The sequence below is a fragment of the Peromyscus californicus genome, unplaced genomic scaffold (assembly GCF_007827085.1).
Source record: "Peromyscus californicus insignis strain IS unplaced genomic scaffold, ASM782708v3 Scaffold_15__1_contigs__length_86483966, whole genome shotgun sequence".
Taxonomy (NCBI): Eukaryota; Metazoa; Chordata; class Mammalia; order Rodentia; family Cricetidae; genus Peromyscus; species Peromyscus californicus.
The window spans coordinates 1,097,473-1,118,371 of NW_026294447.1; the positions used below are offsets into that span (position 1 = coordinate 1,097,473).

Below are 20,899 nucleotides of genomic sequence, written 5' to 3' on the forward strand. Positions count from 1 at the left end.
AGGTGACGCAGGCTTCTCCACGAGGCCACTGGCGGCGAGTGGTGGGAGCCAGGGCCGGGGCTGGGTTCAAATCCAGCCAGCCGCTCCAAGGTGGAAACCTGCCTCCCTGCCCCTAATTAAACTAAATTTAAGAGAAGGCCCAGGCCTGGGGGTTTGTGGAGCATTTTTTTCTCGAGACGGCAGAATCTGTATCGTCCGGACGCGTTTTGCGTCCTGTTTTCCTGCTCTTGTCCATTGGTGGGACCAGGCAACTTAAAAGAGCTGCTTGGGGATTGCTAGGAAGATGGGCGTGGGTGTTACCTAACCATATTCTGTTAGCTAGCTAAACAGGCCCTGGAAAACAATGAGGGTGGACTCCCTCATGGTTAACACTGCATTCTAACTCCTGTTTCCCTGGTGACATAAGAAAGGAAAAGCTAACAACTGCCCCCCTCCCCCCAGACCACCTGGCCAAAATTGAATACCCCTCCTCTAGGGCATCCTGATCTGCTCCAGAGATGATAACATTACATACTATTATCTTCTCCCTTAAGCTGGCCAAGAGTCCACTTCCAGAAATCTGATTTATTTGGAGACGTGTTAAAGAGGTGGGAGAGAAAATTATCCCTTTAATAAAATACTGTACTTACTGTACTTCCCATGATGAGCTCCTTTAGAGCTTCCTTCTGTCATGTAGCAGTGCTAAGCTTGCTTGCTTTTCTGTGTTTTTATTAAGAAAAATACAACACCTGCCTTTTGTTTGTTTTGTTTTTCTTTAGTCGATAGCCAAAAACCGAAGCATGCTTTCCCTGCTGTTGCCCCCTCCTGCAACTGCTGGTGGGCCTCCACTTTTGAACAAGGCAGTTAACTACTGGATCCTAACTCAAAAGGCATAACTTTGTTTCTTCCTCTTCTCTGTCTCGTTGCCTACCCTGTTAGTTTTTTATTTCAAACTAATACAATTGTCCTTGAAAAAAAGCTTTGTCATTCTCTTATTAACAAGTCTAAGAATTTAAAAGGGAACTCTGAACATTTCCATGTTTTCAAAATATGTGAATACACTTAAAATACATATTTTTTAAATACTTGTAACATCTCAGGAATGTAATACAAAGTGGGGCAGGATACAAAAAAAAAAAAAAAAAAAAAAATTAAGATGACCTAGGAAGGCAAAGGAGCCTCTTTGGAGTCTGGTAGAAAGAAGTCTCATACCACTGACAAGAATTCCAGCAAAGTTAACAAAATTTGCTGTGAGTAACAAAATTACTTTAATTAGAAAAATTTAAATGATTATGAAATGGCAGTGAACCACACTTAAAGCCTGACTATATCTGACCACGTATGGTCTTTTCCCTTTTCTAGCTGTAAACCTGCAATTTTCTGGAAGTCTTAGAAAGAATTCTTCCAACTTTGTAGTGAAAGACCTCACCTACACTCCTGTAAAACCTTTGTTTTCCTTGTACCTTATCATCCAATGGACTTTAGAACCACTCTGAGCTCATTTACCAAAAATAGCAATTTCAGAAAGTGTCAAAATCATCTATAAGGTTGTTAAGACAATTACTGTCACTTTATTTGAGCAGCCCATGCCTACAATTGGGTTTGCACTGTCCTTTTGCTAAGTGTCTATTATAAATGTCTGTGCTTAAATGTGTTAAAATTTTAAAAACTTTTTTTGCATATATCAGAGGTGGATGTCAAATGTCTTCCTCTATACTTGCCCACTTTTTCGTTTTTCTTTTTTTTGGAGAGGGTTTCTTACTGAATGCAGCCTTAACTGATTATCTAGACTGGCTGGCCATGGAGACCCCAAGATCCTCCTGACTCAACTTCCCTGGCATTGGGACTCCAAGGGCATACTACCACATTGGCTTGTACATGGGTGCTGGGGATCTGAACTCTGGTCCTAAGGATTGCACCTCTAATGTTTAAACAACAACAACAAACCCCAAACAAAGCAAAACCAGAATCTCTTCTTGATAAACTCTAGCTTTGGCTAGAGATGTGGTTCAGTTGGTAGAGTGTTCACCCTGGCTTTGATCTCCAGCACCTCCATCTCTTTATGTGTGGCATATACCTATAATCCTATCACTCAGGAAGTGAAAACAGAAGGATAAAAGTTCAAGGCCATACACAGCTCTATAGTCTGAAGCCTGCCTGTGACTACATGAGACCCCAACTGAAAAAATAACTAACTCTAATTCTGCTTCCTACTAAGTCCCTGAGATTTTTTTTGGGGGGAGGGGGCACAGCCAAGAATCCTGGTTTCAGCCAGGTCAAGGTCCCTGAAAATAATTCCCACAGAATATAAATATGGTGTGTGTATTCATATGCCTTGTGTATGCCAGAGGTCAACTGTGGGTGCTAATATTTAGGGGCTGTCCAGCTTCTGTTTTGAGAGGAAGTCTCTCATTGGCTGCAGATTACGCTAGGCTGGCTAGACAGTGAGCTCCAAAGATCTGTCAGCCTCCCCAGCACCGGGATCACAAGTGTATGCCAAGGCAACTGGATGTTTTTTTAAAAAAAGATTTATGTTTACATGTGAGTGCTTATATGTATGTATGCATACCACATGCATGCCTGGTCCCCAAAAGAAGAGGGTGTCAGATCCTCTAGAACTGAAGTTACAGATGGCCGTAAGCCATGTGGGTGCTGAGAACTGAACCTAAGTCCTCTGTAAGAGCAAGTGCTCTTAACTACTGAGTCATCTCTCCAGCCCCGACACCTGCATTTTTATACGGATGCTGGAGATCACATTAGGACCTCATCAACTTCTTGATTGTGCTATAAGCTCTTTACCAACACAGCTATCTCCTGAGCCCTTCTTGCCCTCTGTTGATATCAACCAATGGTTGGATGGGTTGAACTAATAAGCGGCAGCTGTGGCGACAGTACAGTTGCAGAAGGGGTGCCTGGGAGCCACTGGTGGCTTTGACATCCTCAGGAAACACAGGCTGCAAGGCCAGCAACAGAAGCACAGCAGCAAAAGTAGTTGCTGTCCCAGTGATGGCAGTCACAGCAACAAGAAGTGGCCGACCAGATGGCACAGGGACTAGGGTCAGTACAAGAACAGTGGAAACAGATAAGAGACGGTAAAGAGTCTCTGCGGCTGGACAGAACCCTGTAAGATTCTGAAACTGCAGGCTCTGTCTGCTGGTAGAGTTCCAGAGAGTTGTCAAGTGGCCATTAGTCAAGGCTAGGAAAATCCTAACATCCTAGGCTTGAGAATCATGGTACTCAAAAGCTGTAAAGAGAACCCATGCTTCCCAGACTTACACTAACCAGAGTTCTAACACTGGATTAAATTCAGTCACATACAACTTAAATACTTTGAGATATATATTCAATTAGAAATATGCTAGTTGATTTTCCAATTTAAAATTTTAATGTACAGTCTGAATATAATTCTACCCAGGATTCCTTGTTTTTTCATTTTATGTAGACATCTGTTCTACTTCTTGAACTTTCAAAAAATTAAAAACATACTTGTTAACTTACAGAAGAGTCATAACTTCTTGATATTAAAGAAGTTTTATTTAAAAATGTTAAAAAGAGTATCTTTAGTAAAAATTACACACACACACACACACACACACACACACACACACACACACACCACACTTCATAAAGATTCAGAGCAAAGTTTTTCAGTATTTGATTTGGGACTGTGGGATGTCTGAACCTCTTGGATTCTTTAAAACTAAACTTCTGGGTCCATTCAAAATTTACTCAAGTGGAATGCATGAGGAAGGGTATAGGAACTGATTTTTTCTTTTTTTAATTTTAGTGTAAAAAGTTATGCATTTTGGCTGAATGTTGTCTGTGTACCATATGCTTGGCTGGTGCCTGAGGAGGCCTGAAGAAGGTGTTGGATCCCCTGGTACTGAAGTTGAAAGCCTTAAACACAGACTTAAAAGAAATACCAGGATGTGACGTCATATGGTTCCATGTAGATATAACGTATATACTACAATGGTTTAGAAAGTGGAGTCAAACACCATAATTGTCTGTAAGGTAATCCAGGACTGCTGATGTGCTTGACAGAGCGTTAAATACTCTTTTTTCCTGCCTTGATGTTATCTTTTCCATCATGTACATTAAATGTTGATGGAAACACATAAAAGGAGTTCCAAGTTCAAGAGCGATGTCAACCCAGTCCCAGATACATTTCAGCGGGGTTTCTTCATATCCAGCAAACATAGCTGGGTTTGACAAAAGTCCCCTTGCAACCATCACACCTGCAAATTAAAGCACAACATATCTGTCCATAAACTAAGAATCCATGGTTATCAATCAGTTCAAACAATGCAAGAGCATTGATCAAAAAGTATTATTTTGAGGTTTCAGAATACCCTTACTACAAACTAATGAAATTCAACAAGAAATAAGTTGATTCTGGTGCCACTGATAAACCAATTGTATTTATACAACTAATTGTAAAAAGACATCTATATTAATTGACTGTTTCTTTAGGAGATATCCATGTTGTCATAAATTGGGCTGCTTAAAGTTGAATCTCTTTGCTTTCATCTAGCAACAGTTACCATAGGACTGTTTGTTAATTATGTGAGGGGTAATGAAACTACATGGCAGTTCTGAGGCTTTTGTGGCCAACCATGTTCATTAATTCTCATCTCTAGTCTGATATTCTAGATGCTTTTTAAAGATAAAATGAAACAAAACAAAAAATAAATAAATAGGCCATCTGTAGGTGACTTTACTGGTCACTAGATATGATGGTGGCAGCAAAATGCTGTCACTGCCTTATCTAAAATGATCTACTGTTTCTAAGGAAAAGAGCTGACAGCATTATAATAAAATACTAAGCTTAAATTAGTACAATAGGAAAATATGGCTCAGTTTGAAACACAAAATCAAATTAACATCACTCCCCCATCCTCACTTTTCCATCCTTATTAAATGATAAAAAAAACTCACTATTTATTTCTTACCATCTGTCCCAGTCATCTGCCACACATTTTCTGCTTCTTTCAAGTTTCTTATGTCTCCGTTAGCAACTACAGGTATAGACACACTTTCCTTTATCATTTTAATGGCATCATAGTGGACTGGTTGGTGTCTTTCTTCAATGGTTCTTCCATGAACTGTAATCCAGGACACTCCTGTTGCTTCAGCCTTCTGGCAAAGATCTACAGTTCTTGTAAGGTCATCATGGATCCTGTAATTTCACAATTGCAGCTGTTCAGGGCACACAGATTTTAATGCTAAAATAACTAAGATACTTCATTTGCTACATTACTTAACTTCACCATATTGTATTATCACTTCACGCCACTATTAATAAGGTTTTGTTGAGAGATGGTTCCCATTGAAGACCTTTGCTTTAGTTATTTGACTATAGAAACAAAATGGTGACAAATGTCTTTCCCTTCCCCACTGCTTTTCCTTACTAGCTCTGAGAAATTGAGAGCCATCAGCACACTGCCACAGAGGAACACAAAGAGGTTATCCTAATACATGATGTGCATGCCTCTCAAATTGAAATCTCAGTTTCTTTTAATTTTTAAATTTTAGTGCAAATATCTTTCCTATTTTCTAGCTGTTGCCAGGGATATTTCTTAGCATTAGCTAAATAGCATCTGGAGAAAGTTGAGGGGTCGGTGAGGTCTTTTAATTAAGAATATATTACTTTTTGTTAAGAAACAAGATTTCAGGATTATAATAAGGATTATAATTTAAGAACGGGGTTTATGAGCAGGGCGGTGGTGGCACATGCCTTTAATCCCAGCACTCAGGAGGCAGAGCCAGGTGGATCTCTGTGAGTTCGAGGCCAGCCTGGTCTACAGAGTGAGTTCCAGGAAAGGCGCAAAGCTACACAGAGAAACCCTGTCTTGAAAAACAAAAACAAACAAACAAACAAAAAAGAATGGGGTTTATATTTGCTTGCTAGACAAACATCTTTCAATATTTCCACATATCAGCTTCTAATTTATTTAGGATAGACACTATCACATCACTGGACAAAAGGAATATTTTTAAAATTTCCAAGTAATATATTAACTTGTCAGTAAATTGAAATATTGTGTTTACCTTATTTTAATTGAAACTGAAAATCTAGGATTTCCCACTTGATTTTTTACTTGTTTCACCATATCTTGAATGAGCTCTGGCTTGTTTATTAAGCAAGCTCCATAACCTTCTGCCACTGCCCACCTTGATAAAGCAAGCACAACAGATAGACTGTAAACAACTAGAAGGGAAGATAAAACTCTAAATGTACTGTATCAATCTTTCCTCTATCCAACGATCTGATCTGGAATGAAGCACACGTTTACAGTTCATGGATTTACAGTAGGCCAGTTAGCTTAGTTGGCTAGACTGTGGTCCTAAATAAAATTCATAGATCAACATTTCTAAATGGTTTCATGAGATCAGGAAAACACTTGCCTAGACCAGAAAGTACTAGGAAATGGTTTCTCACTAGCTAAGTGAGAGTATTAAATTAGAATTCATTCAACCAAAACAGATTAGATGTTCATATTAACTGCAATTACTTCAAATTTTTAAAATTCCAAATTTGATGTTTATTGTGCATAACAAGAGGTTTTTATCAGTCTCAAGAGTAGAAAAATATTTTTGGCTCACATCATTCCAAAACTAATAAATAGCGTTTCTAATTCTCCTAATGAGTATACAAATGTCTAATCTGATTTGGCTTGTGCTACATTTAAAACTGTGACTTATTCTTTGGGCACATTCTGGCTACTAGCAGATAACCTAGTACATTGCCAGGACAGTAGTTTATTAAGTACATACCATTCAAACTCACTTACTTAAGCCCAATCAAGTAGCTGTGATACAGAAAGGAAAAGGTTACTACAGTATGTAATTAATTAGGAGAAAGTCAACGGTATATTTACATCACACAATCAGCTTTCAGAGAGTATACCTGACATGGCATTAAAAACACATTTCTGGGATTGCTAACATTATATTCTCAAAAAATTAGCTATGGATGAGGTTGAAGGCAGAGTCACACAGAGTGTGCTTGTTCGTTTTATCAGCTTGACACAAACTAGTCATCTGGGAACAGGGAACCCGCCATTGAGGAATTGTCTCCATCAGACTGATCTGTGGACATCTCTGTGAGACATTTTCTTGTTGAATGATTGATGTGCAAATCCTACTGTGGGCTGTGTTACCCCTGGGTTGTACAAGAAAATGTTGAATGTGATGGTTTGAATGAGAATGGCCCCCCAAAAGCTCACATATTTTAATGCTTGGTCCCCAATCAGCAGAACTGTTTGGGAAGGATTAGGAGGTGTGGCCTTTTTGAAGGAGACCTCCATGTCATTGGAGGTGGGCTTTGAGGTTTCAAAAGCCTACCATATTTCCAGTTACCTATTTCTGCCTTACGCTGCTGGATCAGATGAAAAATTTTAACTACTGCTCTAGCACCACACCTTTCTGCCTGCTGCCATGCTCCCTGCCATGGTGGCCATTACTCACCTGCTGAAATTGTAAGGCCCCAACAAACTCTTATATGTTGCCTTGGTCATGGTGTTTTGTCACAAAAACAGAAAAGTAACTAAGACAGGTGAAAGGCCTGATCATGCTGTTCTTTGGAGGAATGTGGAAGACTTTGGGACTTTGGACTAGGAAAAGTGGTAGCATGCCATAAGAGAAGCTTAACAGACCATCCTAGTAGTAGCTTGGAATACAATGAGAACAAGTGGATTATAGAGTCCAAGAGGTTTCAAAGGGCTCTATTAGCAACTGGGCTACAGACCATTCTGATATTTAGGTAAAGAATGTGGCTGCTTTTCACCTTTGTCCTAGAATCTGACTGAGGCTAAACTAGAGTCTTTGATTAATGTTGTTGGCAGAGGAGATTTCAAGACAGCCAATACTGACACTCTTGCTTTAGTCATTAGTAATTTAATCACTAGTAATAATTCTTATGCAGTTCTACAGAGAAAAAGAACAAGCAGGGCAAGAAAAAGTACAAAATTCACACTTTGAGGAGAAAAAGAGTGCCTGGAAATTTAATGTTGGAGCCAAGGCCTGCTGAAAAAGATGAGGAGGGCAGAGGTAATAGATGGAATAAAGGGAGTAGCGTCCTTAGTGGGAGATTCCACCCAGCTAATTCTGTAACTTGTGAAAGGAAAAGGCCTAAGAAAATTTCTGTACCCAAAAAACAACTGAAGCTCAACAATTATGCAAATGTACTTCAAGAAGAGGGGCAGATTCCATCCCAAGGTGGCCACTGGACTAGGCAGCTTTAGCCATGCAGCTTTGGCTTCAGCATCATGAAAAATACCAGAGAAAAGGTGTCGTGGAAACTCGCTCTGTAGTTAAGGAGAGCCTCTGAGGCCAGATGTGTGGCAGAGGAGTCCCCACATGGAGGCCCTGAAAAGCCATTCTATGGAGTTGTAAAAATGAAGTCTGGATTGGGATGGAGATGCCAGAGCCATAGGATGTCTGCCAGGGAGAGGTGCAGACATGGAGTGGAACCAGCAAAAAGGAGAGAAGAGCACTGTAGTCAGCAAATCTGAAGGGGGAGCCATCTAAGTCCTTTGATATTGGACATGGAGCTACAGAATTTGGAGTTTGCCCTGCTGGGTTTCGGTCTGCTTTGGTCCAGTATTTCCTCACTATGCTCCCTTTCCTCCCTTTTGAAATGCTAATGTATATTCTGAGCCAATGTATGTCGGAAGCATGTAGTCTGCTTTGGAACTTTATAGGAGGTTACAATTAAGAGATTGCCTTGTGTCTCAGAAGAAAATTTTAACTTTACAACAGTTTTGAGACTGTGAAAGACTACAAGGTGTAGTAGAATATTACTTTGAAGGTGTGTTACTTTTGCTTATGTTGCATTTATTTAGCTCCGTGAAGCTGTGTTACTGTGCCTGTGTAAAACACCTGATGGTTTAATAAAGAACTGGCCAATAGCAAGGCAGGAGAAAAGATAGGCAGGGCTGGCAGGCAGAGAGTATATATAGGAGAAAACTAGGAGGAGAGATCTAAGATCTAGCAGCCAGAGGAGGAAGAGGACTCCAGGGGCCAGCCACCCAGCTACACAGCAAGCCACGGAGTAAGAGTAAGATTTATGGAAGAGACCAGGAAAAGTCGAGAGACAAAAGGTAGCCGGGATAAGTTAAGGAAAGCTGGAAAGAAACTAAGCCAAGCTAAAGCTAGGCATTCGTAAGTAATAATAAGCCTCCATGTGTGAATTTATTTGGGAGCTGGGTGGCGGGCCCCCCAAAAAGAGTAAAAAACAACCACTAACAACAGAGTTTTGAAGTTTGACTAAATGTATTTTTTGCATTATGATATGGATACAAGCCTATGGAGAGCAGGCAGTGGAATGTGGTGGTTTGTATGAGAATGGTCCCCATTGGGTCATATATTTGAATGCTTGGTTCTCCAGTTGGTGGAAATATTTAGGAAGGACTAGGAGGTGTAGCTTTGTTTAAGGAGGTGTGTCAAAAACTAGTTAAAGGTCTATAAATCATTTCAGCCATTGTAAAAGACCTTTGAAGTTATGTTTCTAAATAACTTTTTCTTTTTCAAAATTCTTGTTTAGAACCATAGTCCTTTAATTCTATAGCCTTCCTCTTAAAATTTCATTATTTAATTAATTATTATTATTATTAGTGTGTGTGTGTGTAGGGGGGATAGTGTGCATGTGGGGTAGGAGGACAACTCTATGGAGTCAGTTCTCTCCTTCCATTGTATGGGCTCCAGGGAAGGAACTTAGGTTGTCCTACTTAACTTTTGGAAAACTAGAAAGATATTTTACCATGTTCCCATAGTTTTTTTTTTCTAATTTCTTTGAAAATTCTTCTAATTTCTTTGACCTTTACCTCTGAGGACAACCACAGTTAATATCTATTCCATTTGCATAGGGGCAGACTATTTGAGCAGCATCAGATAAAAGTCTTGCATCATTAGCAGCAAATTGAACAATCAATGGCCAATCACCTGTTTAAAAAAAAGGAAGTCCAACATTAAACTTCTTAGAAGAAACATTCACACAGCCAAAAATCAAATGAAACAGTGCAAAACTTATAAAATGAAAACTATTCCAAAATGATAGTATATACGTACCTGTTCCATGGAAGTGAATGTGAACATTCTATATACACTGCTATGCCTTCTGCTCTTCTTATGTATCTGGGAAAAGCACTCAGATGTATTTTCTTCTATTTAGTGGCATATTCTCCTATATGGATGGTCTATATACTGTTCTCTAAACTGCATTCATGCTTTTATAAATCTATTCCTAGATAAGTACCTAGAAGTTTAACTGTTGAATAAACATTTAACACTGCCTAGGTATTTAATATAGATACTATTAAATTATTTTCTAAGAGTTTATAGATGCACATGCATATTAATATAAAAGGTCTTTATTTTCATTCAACTCATCCATGCTGAACACACAATCTTTTTGTATTTTTATTTGTATTTTTTACATTTTTCTATTTTTGTTACTTGCTTCTTTTATTATTTATGTATTCATTTGAGACAGGGTCTCATTCTGTTCTCCTGGCTGGCCTGGTCACTATGTAGACCAGGGTAGCTTCCAACCCGAGTTTGAGATCTCCCTGGCTCTGTGTTCCAAGTGCTGAGATTAAAGGCATTTTCTACCATACCTAGCTGTGTTTGTGATTTGATGATTTTTTTTTGAAAAAGAAATTAGACTTGTTGTCTTTCGCATGTGCCATATATATATTATATATATAATATATATATATATAATATATATATTAAAGTACATTTCTATATTTACATGGAGAAGTTTAAAATTTAGGTTAGTCAAATGTATCAGCTTTCCTAGGTCTTAAAATATTTTTCACATCTTTGGATGGTGTTACAATTCTGAAAAGATGTATTTTAACATTTCAAAGGCTTTTATGAGGATTTCCTATGAAATTCATGGGATGTTTGTTATAAAAGGCACATTTCAGGATATTACCTCCTTTACATTGATTACAGATTTCTAGAGCAATTCACTGGTCTTGGAGTTGATGAGAAAGAATATTCTTTTTTTTTTTGGTTTTTCGAGACAGGGTTTCTCTGTGTAGCTTTGTGCCTTTCCTGGAACTCACTTGGTAGCCCAGGCTGGCCTCGAACTCACAGAGATCCGCCTGGCTCTGCCTCCCGAGTGCTGGGATTAAAGGCGTGCGCCACCACCGCCCGGCGAGAAAGAATATTCTTTTATTATTCATTGGCATGTAGGGTGCATTCCCCAGTTGGGACCTTAGTTACAAAATTCAACTTTAACAACCATGTATTGCTCTCATATATTTTCAACACCGTTAGCAGTTGAACATAAAAATCAAGCTATTTCTATAGCTCATGTCTTCTAGGAACCTATAATTTAGTGGGAGAGAGGGGCATGCAAGAAGAAAACAAAACAGTAGGATTTAGTACAATAAAAGAGCCCGTGCTTATGAGCAAGGATATGGATGCACAGTGATCAAGGAAGGTTCCTTGTTTACAAGCTCTAAATGATGGATTAGGAACCTTTTTTGATATTCAGGCTTGCCCCTTGGGGACCCGCCCAGCATCCTGACATCATCAACCTCCTTTAAGAGGAAAAATCCCCTCCCCCTTCTTCCTTTCTCTCTCTCTAGCCATGAGGTAGAGCATACCACTGCTTTCCCTTTTTCCCACTCTTTCTCTCTCCCCTCCCCCTTTAATAAGAAAATTTTCCATGTAGATGCCATGTCTGCATAGTGTGAGTAACCTTCCACTACACCAGTGCCCACCCCCCTGCGTCTCTGAATGGAGTATCTCCCTCACTCCTCTCACCCTGCCAAAGGCCTCTCATGTACAGAATTGGTGCTGTGAAAACTAGGTAGGTTCTTCTGGCAGTTCCTCAATTTGAGGAACGCTGGGACCCTGGACTGGACTGTCTACTGGCACCACTCTCCCTTTCCAGCTCACCGATTGCTCAACACCAGTGACAACCTCATAAGTTTCAACTTTGTGGATGCTGCCCACAATCCGAAAGGTCCTTTAGGCCCTTCTGGCTTTTGGGACATGATTCCTGACCTTTTCTTATGGATGAAATCCCTCTCAGGACTCAGTTTTTGTTCTTGCCTCCTGGCCTCTTTGAAAAGCCCAATACTAGGTGCTGTGTCTCCTCTGGCTTAGTCAGGCTAAGCCTCACCCCCACTGAGTGTGGTGACAGCCCTCTTTAATGGTTTGGTCCTCCTTAATCCTCCCTTTAGTCCTGGGTGTTCCCAGGACTACAGCCTGCAGGACTCCTTTCCCCCATCTCATCCATGGGAACCATGCTATATTTTTCGGGATATCTATGGCTAAGGTGAGAGATCAGGGCCTGCCCATCCCAAGCCCCCACTCTGATATGGTCTTTCACTCTTGTTTTCCTCCTCCTTCAATCCTCTTCCACTAACTCTGCTGTGTGTGGCATGTTTGCTTGGTGGCATACCTTGGCAGGGCCCGCCAAAGGTAACCACTTACTTGCCTCCACCCACTGCAGATCTGCTCCCTCCCACCTGTAACAAGTCTGCTTTCCTGTTCACTGGTGGCTTTGCCCTCCATTCAATACCACCACTCTGGCAGAGCTACTCACCTCTGACTATCCCCCTGGATGGGAGACTGGCCTCAATATTTTGTGGGCCAGACAGTGGGGGAACTGAGAAAAAATTCTGCACCTTCTTTCTTCTCCCTTTCTTCATATTTACTCAACTCCTGTTTAATATATCTATGTGTATATACATATGAATTGGATTTACTTATTAAAAAAAAAAACAAGCTTTGGGCAGCAACCACATGGCTCTCCTCCATCTTGACTGGTGACCTCATCATGATGTAGATGGCCACATGGCTGGCAGCAATCTTTTACTAAAGTTTACTAAGGTTAAAAAACACATTTAGCCCTGATGACCTCTCTGTTCATTTTATCTCCTTCTACAGTAAGGAAGCAACAAGCCTCAAATACTTGGGACTGGTATGGAGTTTTTGTATGATGATGCAAAGCGATTCAACACTTAGTACACCCTATATGATAATAGAAATTTAAATTTATAAAGATCTATTCAGATTAACAAAAGCTAACTTAGAGATTTACACCTACATCCTTGTCAAATGTTCAATACCAAGCTTCTAGAGAATTTAAATAAATAATGTCATATGTGTGATAAATGGGGTATCTGATAAACAAGACATATATTCTATGATGGAGTTTCTGGTTCCCCAAGAGGGTTCTTTTCTCAGAGGGTCCTTTTCTCAGAGATGGGTCACATCCAAACTCACAAGGCCCATTTCTCCTGTTCCCATGTGGCCCTGGGATCTTTCCCCCATCACTCTTCCTTGCCTTCTCAGGAGACAGTAAGTCCTAGTCTTATCGAAACTCCTAACATATTGGAGACTGCTAGGGAACGTAAGCTGATAGTCAGCCATTCATATCTAATGGATAGACAGACCTCAAATGCTCAGAGATCTGCAGAATATGGCATTTAAAATGTTTAATTAAAAAGCTTTTCATGATAGAGAGACATGCTTGCTCCTGGCAGCACCTTTATTTCCTCCAAAGAAGATGGCTGGCACGGAAGAGCCTCCACCCAGAACTTGCTTCAGAATGGCAGCACCAGCCACTGAGATGGGCACCTCAACTGCTGCCAGGGCCTTCTTCAGACCATGGACAACAGGACTCTGGGAATCCACTTCCTCACTTTTGCCTAGACAAGGTAGGCTGGTCCTTCCCACAAGTTCCTACCCCACAACTGTCTGATCTTCTGAGACCTGGCAGCCAAAGACTGATGTTGTTGCCTTGACACCTCTGCCCTCAACAGAGGACCCTGGGGTGGCTGTCTAGGTAGCCACCAGGTAAGTCTCTGCCACTTTCAATCCCTAACTCAGGTAAAATTTGTCCTTCTCAGATCTCTGATGTCATTTGACAACCAGGCTTTGTCAGTTCAACAGCAGCAACCCAGGCTCCAGCTGCCTTTTCAATTCACAGACTTCGTGGTACAAGATAAACCAGTTTCAGATATAACTTGAGAGGTTCAAAATTTTAACTGATAAATGCAGTTTTGATAAACTGATAGAACACTGACTACAGACAGTCTTGGGAGTCCTTAAATTTCTGTGGACTTTACTGGTCCCAGCTTTTAGAGGCAGGTTAGCATTAGAAAGGGTATGGAAGCCTCCCTCCTCCTCCTTCACGCACTCAAGCACTCCGATTCAGTACATTTCCTCTGGTTATACATTTAAAGATATGTTTCATTGGGTTGAAACCAGGACCTAGAAAATGTTCATACCTTTTAACCCAAAGCCATAGCTTTTGCTATGACACCAAGATATAGGTCTGTTCCAGTTGTTTCACAGACACAGGTTCCTGCACAGACCCACCCCTCCTGCCTCATGCCAAGGCCAGACCCTCAAAGGCCCTCCAGATACACCACCAGCTGCTGCACCAACCGAGGACACCAACCGGATGAACACTGGCAGGTTGGCTTCACCCACACGCCCACTCATAAAAACTCTGTTATCTCCTAATTCGTTGACACTTTTACAGGATGGATGGGAGCATTTCCCACGCCACAGAAACAGCAGATGCGATGGCTCCTGTACTGATTTGGCGTGACATCCCCCAAGGCTCCGGGAACATCACTGCTGCAACCTGCCTTCTTAGCTCCCTCAAGGGGTGTCCAGGATGACAGCTAACTGAATGCTTCTTTACTTACACTTCCTGCTGTGCATGACTCCCAACTTCCCCCTCCCCACTTTGCCCCCAAATCAGCAAGAAGCAGCCTCAAGAATTTGGTGCCATCATTCCTGCTCCCCACTTGCTATCCACAACTCACCTTTTTATAAAAATCAAAAGCAGATAAATGTTAGCATTCAGGCCCGCCCCTTAGGAACCTGCCCGGTGTCCTCACGCCATCTGACATAAATCCCCCATTAAGAAGAAAAAACTCCTCCCCTCTTCTTCTCTTTTCATAAGGTAGTGCACACCTCTGCTTTCCCTATTCCCTTTTTCTCTTTCTCCCTCTCCCTCTTTCCGTCTCTCTCCTTCCCTCTATTCCCCCTCCCCTCTCCCTTTAATAATAAAACTTTCCACATGGATGCCATGTCTACATGGTGTGTGTAACTTTCTACCATCCCATGCCACTGCCTGCTACCCCTACATGGCATGTCTCCCTTACCTGCCAACCCACCAACCCGCCAAGGCCTCTCTCAAGCTGTTTTACAAAAACTATGAACTGTAGTTAGCCAGGTGTGGGTGTGTGTGCTCACGAGAGAGAGAGAGAGAGAGAGAGAGAGAGAGAGAGAGAGAGAGAGAGAGACAGAGACAGAGAGATAGAGAGAGACAGAGACAGAGACAGAGACTGCATGACCGGGAAAGACATTCTAGGTAAGGAAGTTCAAGAACAAGGCCTGTTCAAACTCTAGGAATTTATGGAAAGAGAGGCTATAGATGTATTCAGTGGCTGGATCATGAAGGACTTTGCTTATTGGCCTCAGATGTTGGATTCTAGCCCTTAGACCGGCAATTCTTGACGGTTAGCAAGATGAGAGTACTTGTATGGCTTTTCAAAACACAAAGAGTTTCTAATTCAGAAGGCTTAAAGTGGAGCCTGGAAACATTCATTTCCAACAAGTTTCCATTGATGAAGTCACCACTTGCCTGGGAATCATATTGAAGCCATTATTTTTGGCAATGGGAGTTATAAGAAGGACTGAGAGCAGGGAAGGGACATGATCAAATTTGTAGTTTAGACAAGTCATTTTGGGCTATTAGAGGATAGTCTGAATGAGAAAAGACCACAGACAACAAGACAGGGAATTATTCTAATAAATGAGGAAAGAAAGGCTTGGTCTCAAGAGCTGCTGACTTTACATTTTAATAGGTTATTGACAGTGTAAAAATACTAAAGGCACTTAAAACACATTCCCCTCTCCCCCGTAAAGTCAGAAAACTACAAGTTTTACATACCTTGGTTTGTGGTAAATTCACTATCTCTGGCTTTTACAGATCTGACAAAATCAGCAGCAACTATCATTGGTGTATAACACAGATCACAAGAGTATTTTCTTACTAGTGTTCTAAAAGCCAACCTGTGAAACATATAAAACTTTAATCATGAATTTAGAAAATCCTTGATGTACATGTAATTGCAAGTTCAATTTAGTTAATAAATATTTATTAGAGTAACTTTTTCTTGCATTAAAGAGATGTACTTTCACCTAGTCTACCTGCTAAGTATGACAAAAATCCCCAGTACTTGTGTTTTTGAGACTGAGTCTCACTACATAGCTCAGGCCAGCCTGGAACTCACAGAGATCTTGACTTTGCCTCTGGGGAATAAGGGTGTGCACCAGGCTAAAATTTCAAAACTATTTATAAAACAATAATAGACAAATCATAAAAGAGAGAGAGGAAGGGAAGCCAGGCTAGCAGCCTTGCAAGTCCTGTGAATTTTCTTTTTGCTTTAAATACACAAGACTTGGGGCTGAAGTAGCTAGCCACCTGGAATCAGCAGTGATTGAAGACAAAAAGGGCCCAATGTAAGTCTTTTACCATATAAAGTATCAGGAAAAGAGACTCTTTGAAAGACTGAAAACTTACAAAGTAACAACACAATACAAAAACAATAGGGACTTATCTCTATTAGGAAATATTGGGTGGGGAGCCTAGATTTTCACTCCTAAGATACCCCAATATCTCATGGTGATAGTGTTCAATCAGGCCTGGTAGGTACATGAAACCTTCATTCCTATTGGCTACCAAGACTACCCTTTCCACTGCTATCAGTGAGATCACATATAGAGCATACATTCCATGTATATGGTACTGCATAGTAACAAGGCACCCGTTCCTCTCTTGCTGGATGTTGTGAAAGGAGGCCTTGGGGAGAGCCATTCCTGCAGTACTACCTAGTAGCTTATGAGGCAGAACTCTCACTTCTGTCAATATTACCAAGGGACTCCTTATCTCCCAAATGTACACAGAAGGCAAGCTGAGAATCAAGACATAATGTTCATAGTAATGAGGTGATGTCTCTCCTTTCTCTCTGATGAAGCAGCATCAGGACAGCTGACTGTATCAGAAGTATAATCCATTATATACTAAAGAACATACTGAAGAATGTAAAAATGCTGACTGTATCAACTGATACAGAAATAACATTAGACAAAATAATCCCTATACAATATTAAAAAGTCTCAAAAACAGAATTGTAAGCCGCTTCCTTCATTTGATGAAGACCATTCATAAGATATCATATGAACATCTTCTCCAAGACAGGAGCAAGGAAAGGATGTCTGTTTGCACCCCTTGCTAACACAGTGGGCACTTCTAGCCAGCGCAGAAAAACACGAAAAAGGATCTTTTAAAAACTTTTAATTAAGTGATAGATATAAAATTAAAAGTATAATACTAGGGGCTAGTGGGACAGCTCCATGGGTAGAAGTGCTTGCTACAGAAGCCGGACAACTCAGATCCAATCCCCAGCTGACATGAGTTGGACCTCTGACCTCATGAGAGAATGAGAAGTGGCACATATGCCACCCCATGATCCCATCCTCCTCCTCCTCCTCCTCCTCCTCCTCCTCTTCCTCCTTCTTTTCCTTGTTTTTTGAGATTGGGTTTCTCTGTTGTTCCGGAACTCACTCTGTAGACCAGGCTGGCCTTGAACTCACAGAGATCTGCCTGCCACTGCCTCACTAAGTGCGGGGATTAAAGGCACGTGCCACCACTGCCAGGCTCCCCCTCCTCTTTTATACACACTCTACAACAATTTTTTTATGCTTTACATTCAAAACACTATTTACACAAATATAAATAATAAGCTGGGCTTCAAAAATACCATTAAGATGAAAAGATGAGCTGGGCAGTAGTGGCGCATGCCTTTAATTCCAGCACTTGGGAGGAAGAGGCAGGCAGATCTTTGTGAGTTCGATCGAGGCCAGTCTAGTCTACAGAGCTAATTCTAGGACAGCCAAGGACATACAAACAAACCGTGTGAGTTGAAAAACAAAAAAACTAAACCAAAACAGAATAAAAGATGTAAAGACAAACTACATACTGGGAGGAAACGTTTGCAAACCACACAGGAGTAGCTTCTGGGATAATGTAAAGACAACAGTCCATAGCAGAAAATGAAACACCTCAAAACCTATTCAGAATGGGCTGAGCATTTGAATATTTCTATAATGAAAATAAGAAAAATAGTCAAGAAGCAAAAATATGTTCAACACCACTAGTTATTAGGGGATGCAAACCCAACCACAAGGGGTTTTATTTTACACCCAGTGGAATAGATATAATGATTAAAAAACAGAATAAAATGACAAGTATTGTCAAAGGTGGGAGTAACTGGAACCTTTGTATGTTGCTGGGGAGTAGGCAAAGGTGCTTCATTGATGGAAAACAGTGTATTTCCTCTGAAAAGACAACACAGAATTAACATGTAACCCATTTGACTCTATAGCCCCAAAGAGCTGAAATGGTAGGAGATATTTAAACACCCATATTCATAGCAGCATTATCTGAAATTGCCCAAAGGTGGAAACAATCCAAATGTCTGTCTACCAACTGATGAAAAGAGAAACAAATGTAGTATGTACACCAAACAGACTACCAAGGAAGGAAAGGCGGGCATATGGTATTATATGAACGAATCTTGAAATAAGTATTCTTAAAATGCTAAGTGAACTAAACTTCTCAAAAAGACAAGTCTCAGCTACATGAGGCATCTAGAATAGGCAAAGTCATAGAGAAAGGAAGCAAAATAATGGTTACTAGAAGTTGGGGGGTATTAGGAATGAAGAATTATTGCTTAAAAGGTCCAGAGATTTAAAAGTCAGGCACTCAACATTTAACTGTACATAATCCTGTACAGTTAAGAATCACTACAAGGGAAATTTCATCTTTATTTATTGGTTTTTGTCTTTTTTTTATTTTTTATTTTCTTTGAGATAAGGTCTCAGTATGTAGCCCAGGCTGGCCCTGAAACTCAACAGTTCTCCCGTCTTAGCTCATTGTGCATATTATGTGTATTTTACAACCATAAGAAACCTGTGAAATACCCTCAATAGTTAAACAGCAATAATTTGAGTATGGGCAAAGATATGAAGAAACATTTCTTAAAAAATATGTGGATGGCACACAGACAGATAATGATATTTGACATCTCTAGTAACACAGGAAATAAAAAATTAAAACCATAATGACACAACTCTACTGATCTATAAAATGGTAAAAATAAAAAGTGTCATTATTAAAAGTTGCTGAGGATGAGAAACTAGACTAATATGGTAAGCAAGTATTTGGTCAAAGTGTAAAAGTGTAATCTCCATTCTAAAAAAGTGTAGTAGTTAGAAAAAAACGAAACAAACAAACTCACTCATGAAATCACCTCAAGCCTGGCAATTCTACTAACTGTGCTTTGGTCCCAAGATGCACGTTCACATAAAGATCTGCGGATGTGATATTTATATCCATTTAATATCTACAGCATCCCATACACACACACACACACACACACACACACACACACACACACACACACACACACACACGTATGTTTTTCGAGACAGAGTTTCTCCGTGTAGTTTTGGTGCCTGTCCTGGATCTCACTCTGTAGACCAGGCTGGCCTCGAACTCACAGAGATCTACCTGGCTCTGCCTCATGAGTGCTGGGATTAAAGGCATATGCCACCACCGTCCGGCTGCATTCCTAATACATTATCATTTTTACAGATATTAGGCTGAGGACGGTACAGTGCTTGCTTAGCATTCATGAGGCCCTGGGTTTGTCTCCATCATTATTTAAGCTAGTCACAGTGGCATACACCTGTAATCCCAGTATTTGAGATATGAAGGCAGAAGGATCAGGCCTTCAGCCACTAGCAAGTTTTAGGTGGCCAGAGATACATGAGACCCTGGAAAAAAAAGCTTGGAGAAATTATCTACTTTGGGTCAGAAACATACCAGTTGAGTGTTATCACCAGGACTCAATTCTAAATCATGATTCCAAAGCTAGGAGTTTGAAGGCCTTTGCAGTTGAGTGACTATTACTTGGGGGAAAAAAAATTCAAAAAAATTATTACATGTAAGGAAAATTGGCTCATTAATGATTTATCAATACTTACTTTGAATATCGAACCATTGGGGCACAGATTTTTACCAGCTGTCCAGAATGAAACATTTCTATTGGGTCTTTTTTCTTTCTTGACATATTGTGATTGGTATGGAGTCACTTCTCATGTATACAAATTAGTTTGAAATCTGAAAAAGATAGTTTGCAAAGAAAAAAAAATCTGAAAAAGACAGTAGTATTTCACTACATGAAATCCCATCATTGGGCTAGTCGCATAGCTCTGTTGTATGGTTGGGTGTTTGTTTAGCATGTGGCAGACTCAGGGTTTAATTCTCAGTATTAGAAAAACAAGAAACTATTATTCTAGCAATTTCATTCACCAATATTTTTCCTGGGGCTTGCAGAGTCAGAGAATCTTGCCAAATTCTGCCTCTACTTATAGGATCAATAAATGCAGACACTGAGCATGGTAATTTTAGAGAAATAAAATATGGAAGACCTCTAGATTTTCCCTCCAATGTATATCATGTTATGATTTTGCTTATTACTTTTTTGCTTGCTGTTTGAGACAGGGTTTTGCTATGTAGCCAGGTTAGCTTTGAACTGCTAATTCTCTTGCCACAGCCTCTGGGGTATTGCAATTACACTGGTGTGCCTCCATGTTCAACCTCATGTTACTTTTCATTTTATCCATTTTATTTTCTTGATAAACCAAGGAATTTGACTTGAATTACTTCCCATACAATACTGTGTATACACACAACCTGCAATATTTCATTCAGGAAAGTTAGGTGGCATTAACAGAACATCTGTATTGTAAAATAAATCCTGGTATTTTGGGGCTAGAGAGATGGCTCAGGGGTTAAGCACACATA

The 20,899-nt window shown here is 40.3% G+C and overlaps 1 protein-coding gene across 1 annotated transcript; it reads right to left on the reverse strand.

Annotated features, from left to right (window-relative positions):
• Window positions 1-3,547: 3,547 nt before the first annotated feature.
• Dus4l (dihydrouridine synthase 4 like) lies at window positions 3,548-20,191 on the reverse strand. The gene is given in 7 exon segments (XM_052738285.1): window positions 3,548-4,217; window positions 4,932-5,158; window positions 6,031-6,153; window positions 9,807-9,924; window positions 15,917-16,038; window positions 20,077-20,152; window positions 20,155-20,191. Coding segments are annotated over 7 exon segments (951 nt in total). The 3' UTR covers window positions 3,548-3,969.
• Between the last annotated feature and the right edge of the window lie 708 nt (window positions 20,192-20,899).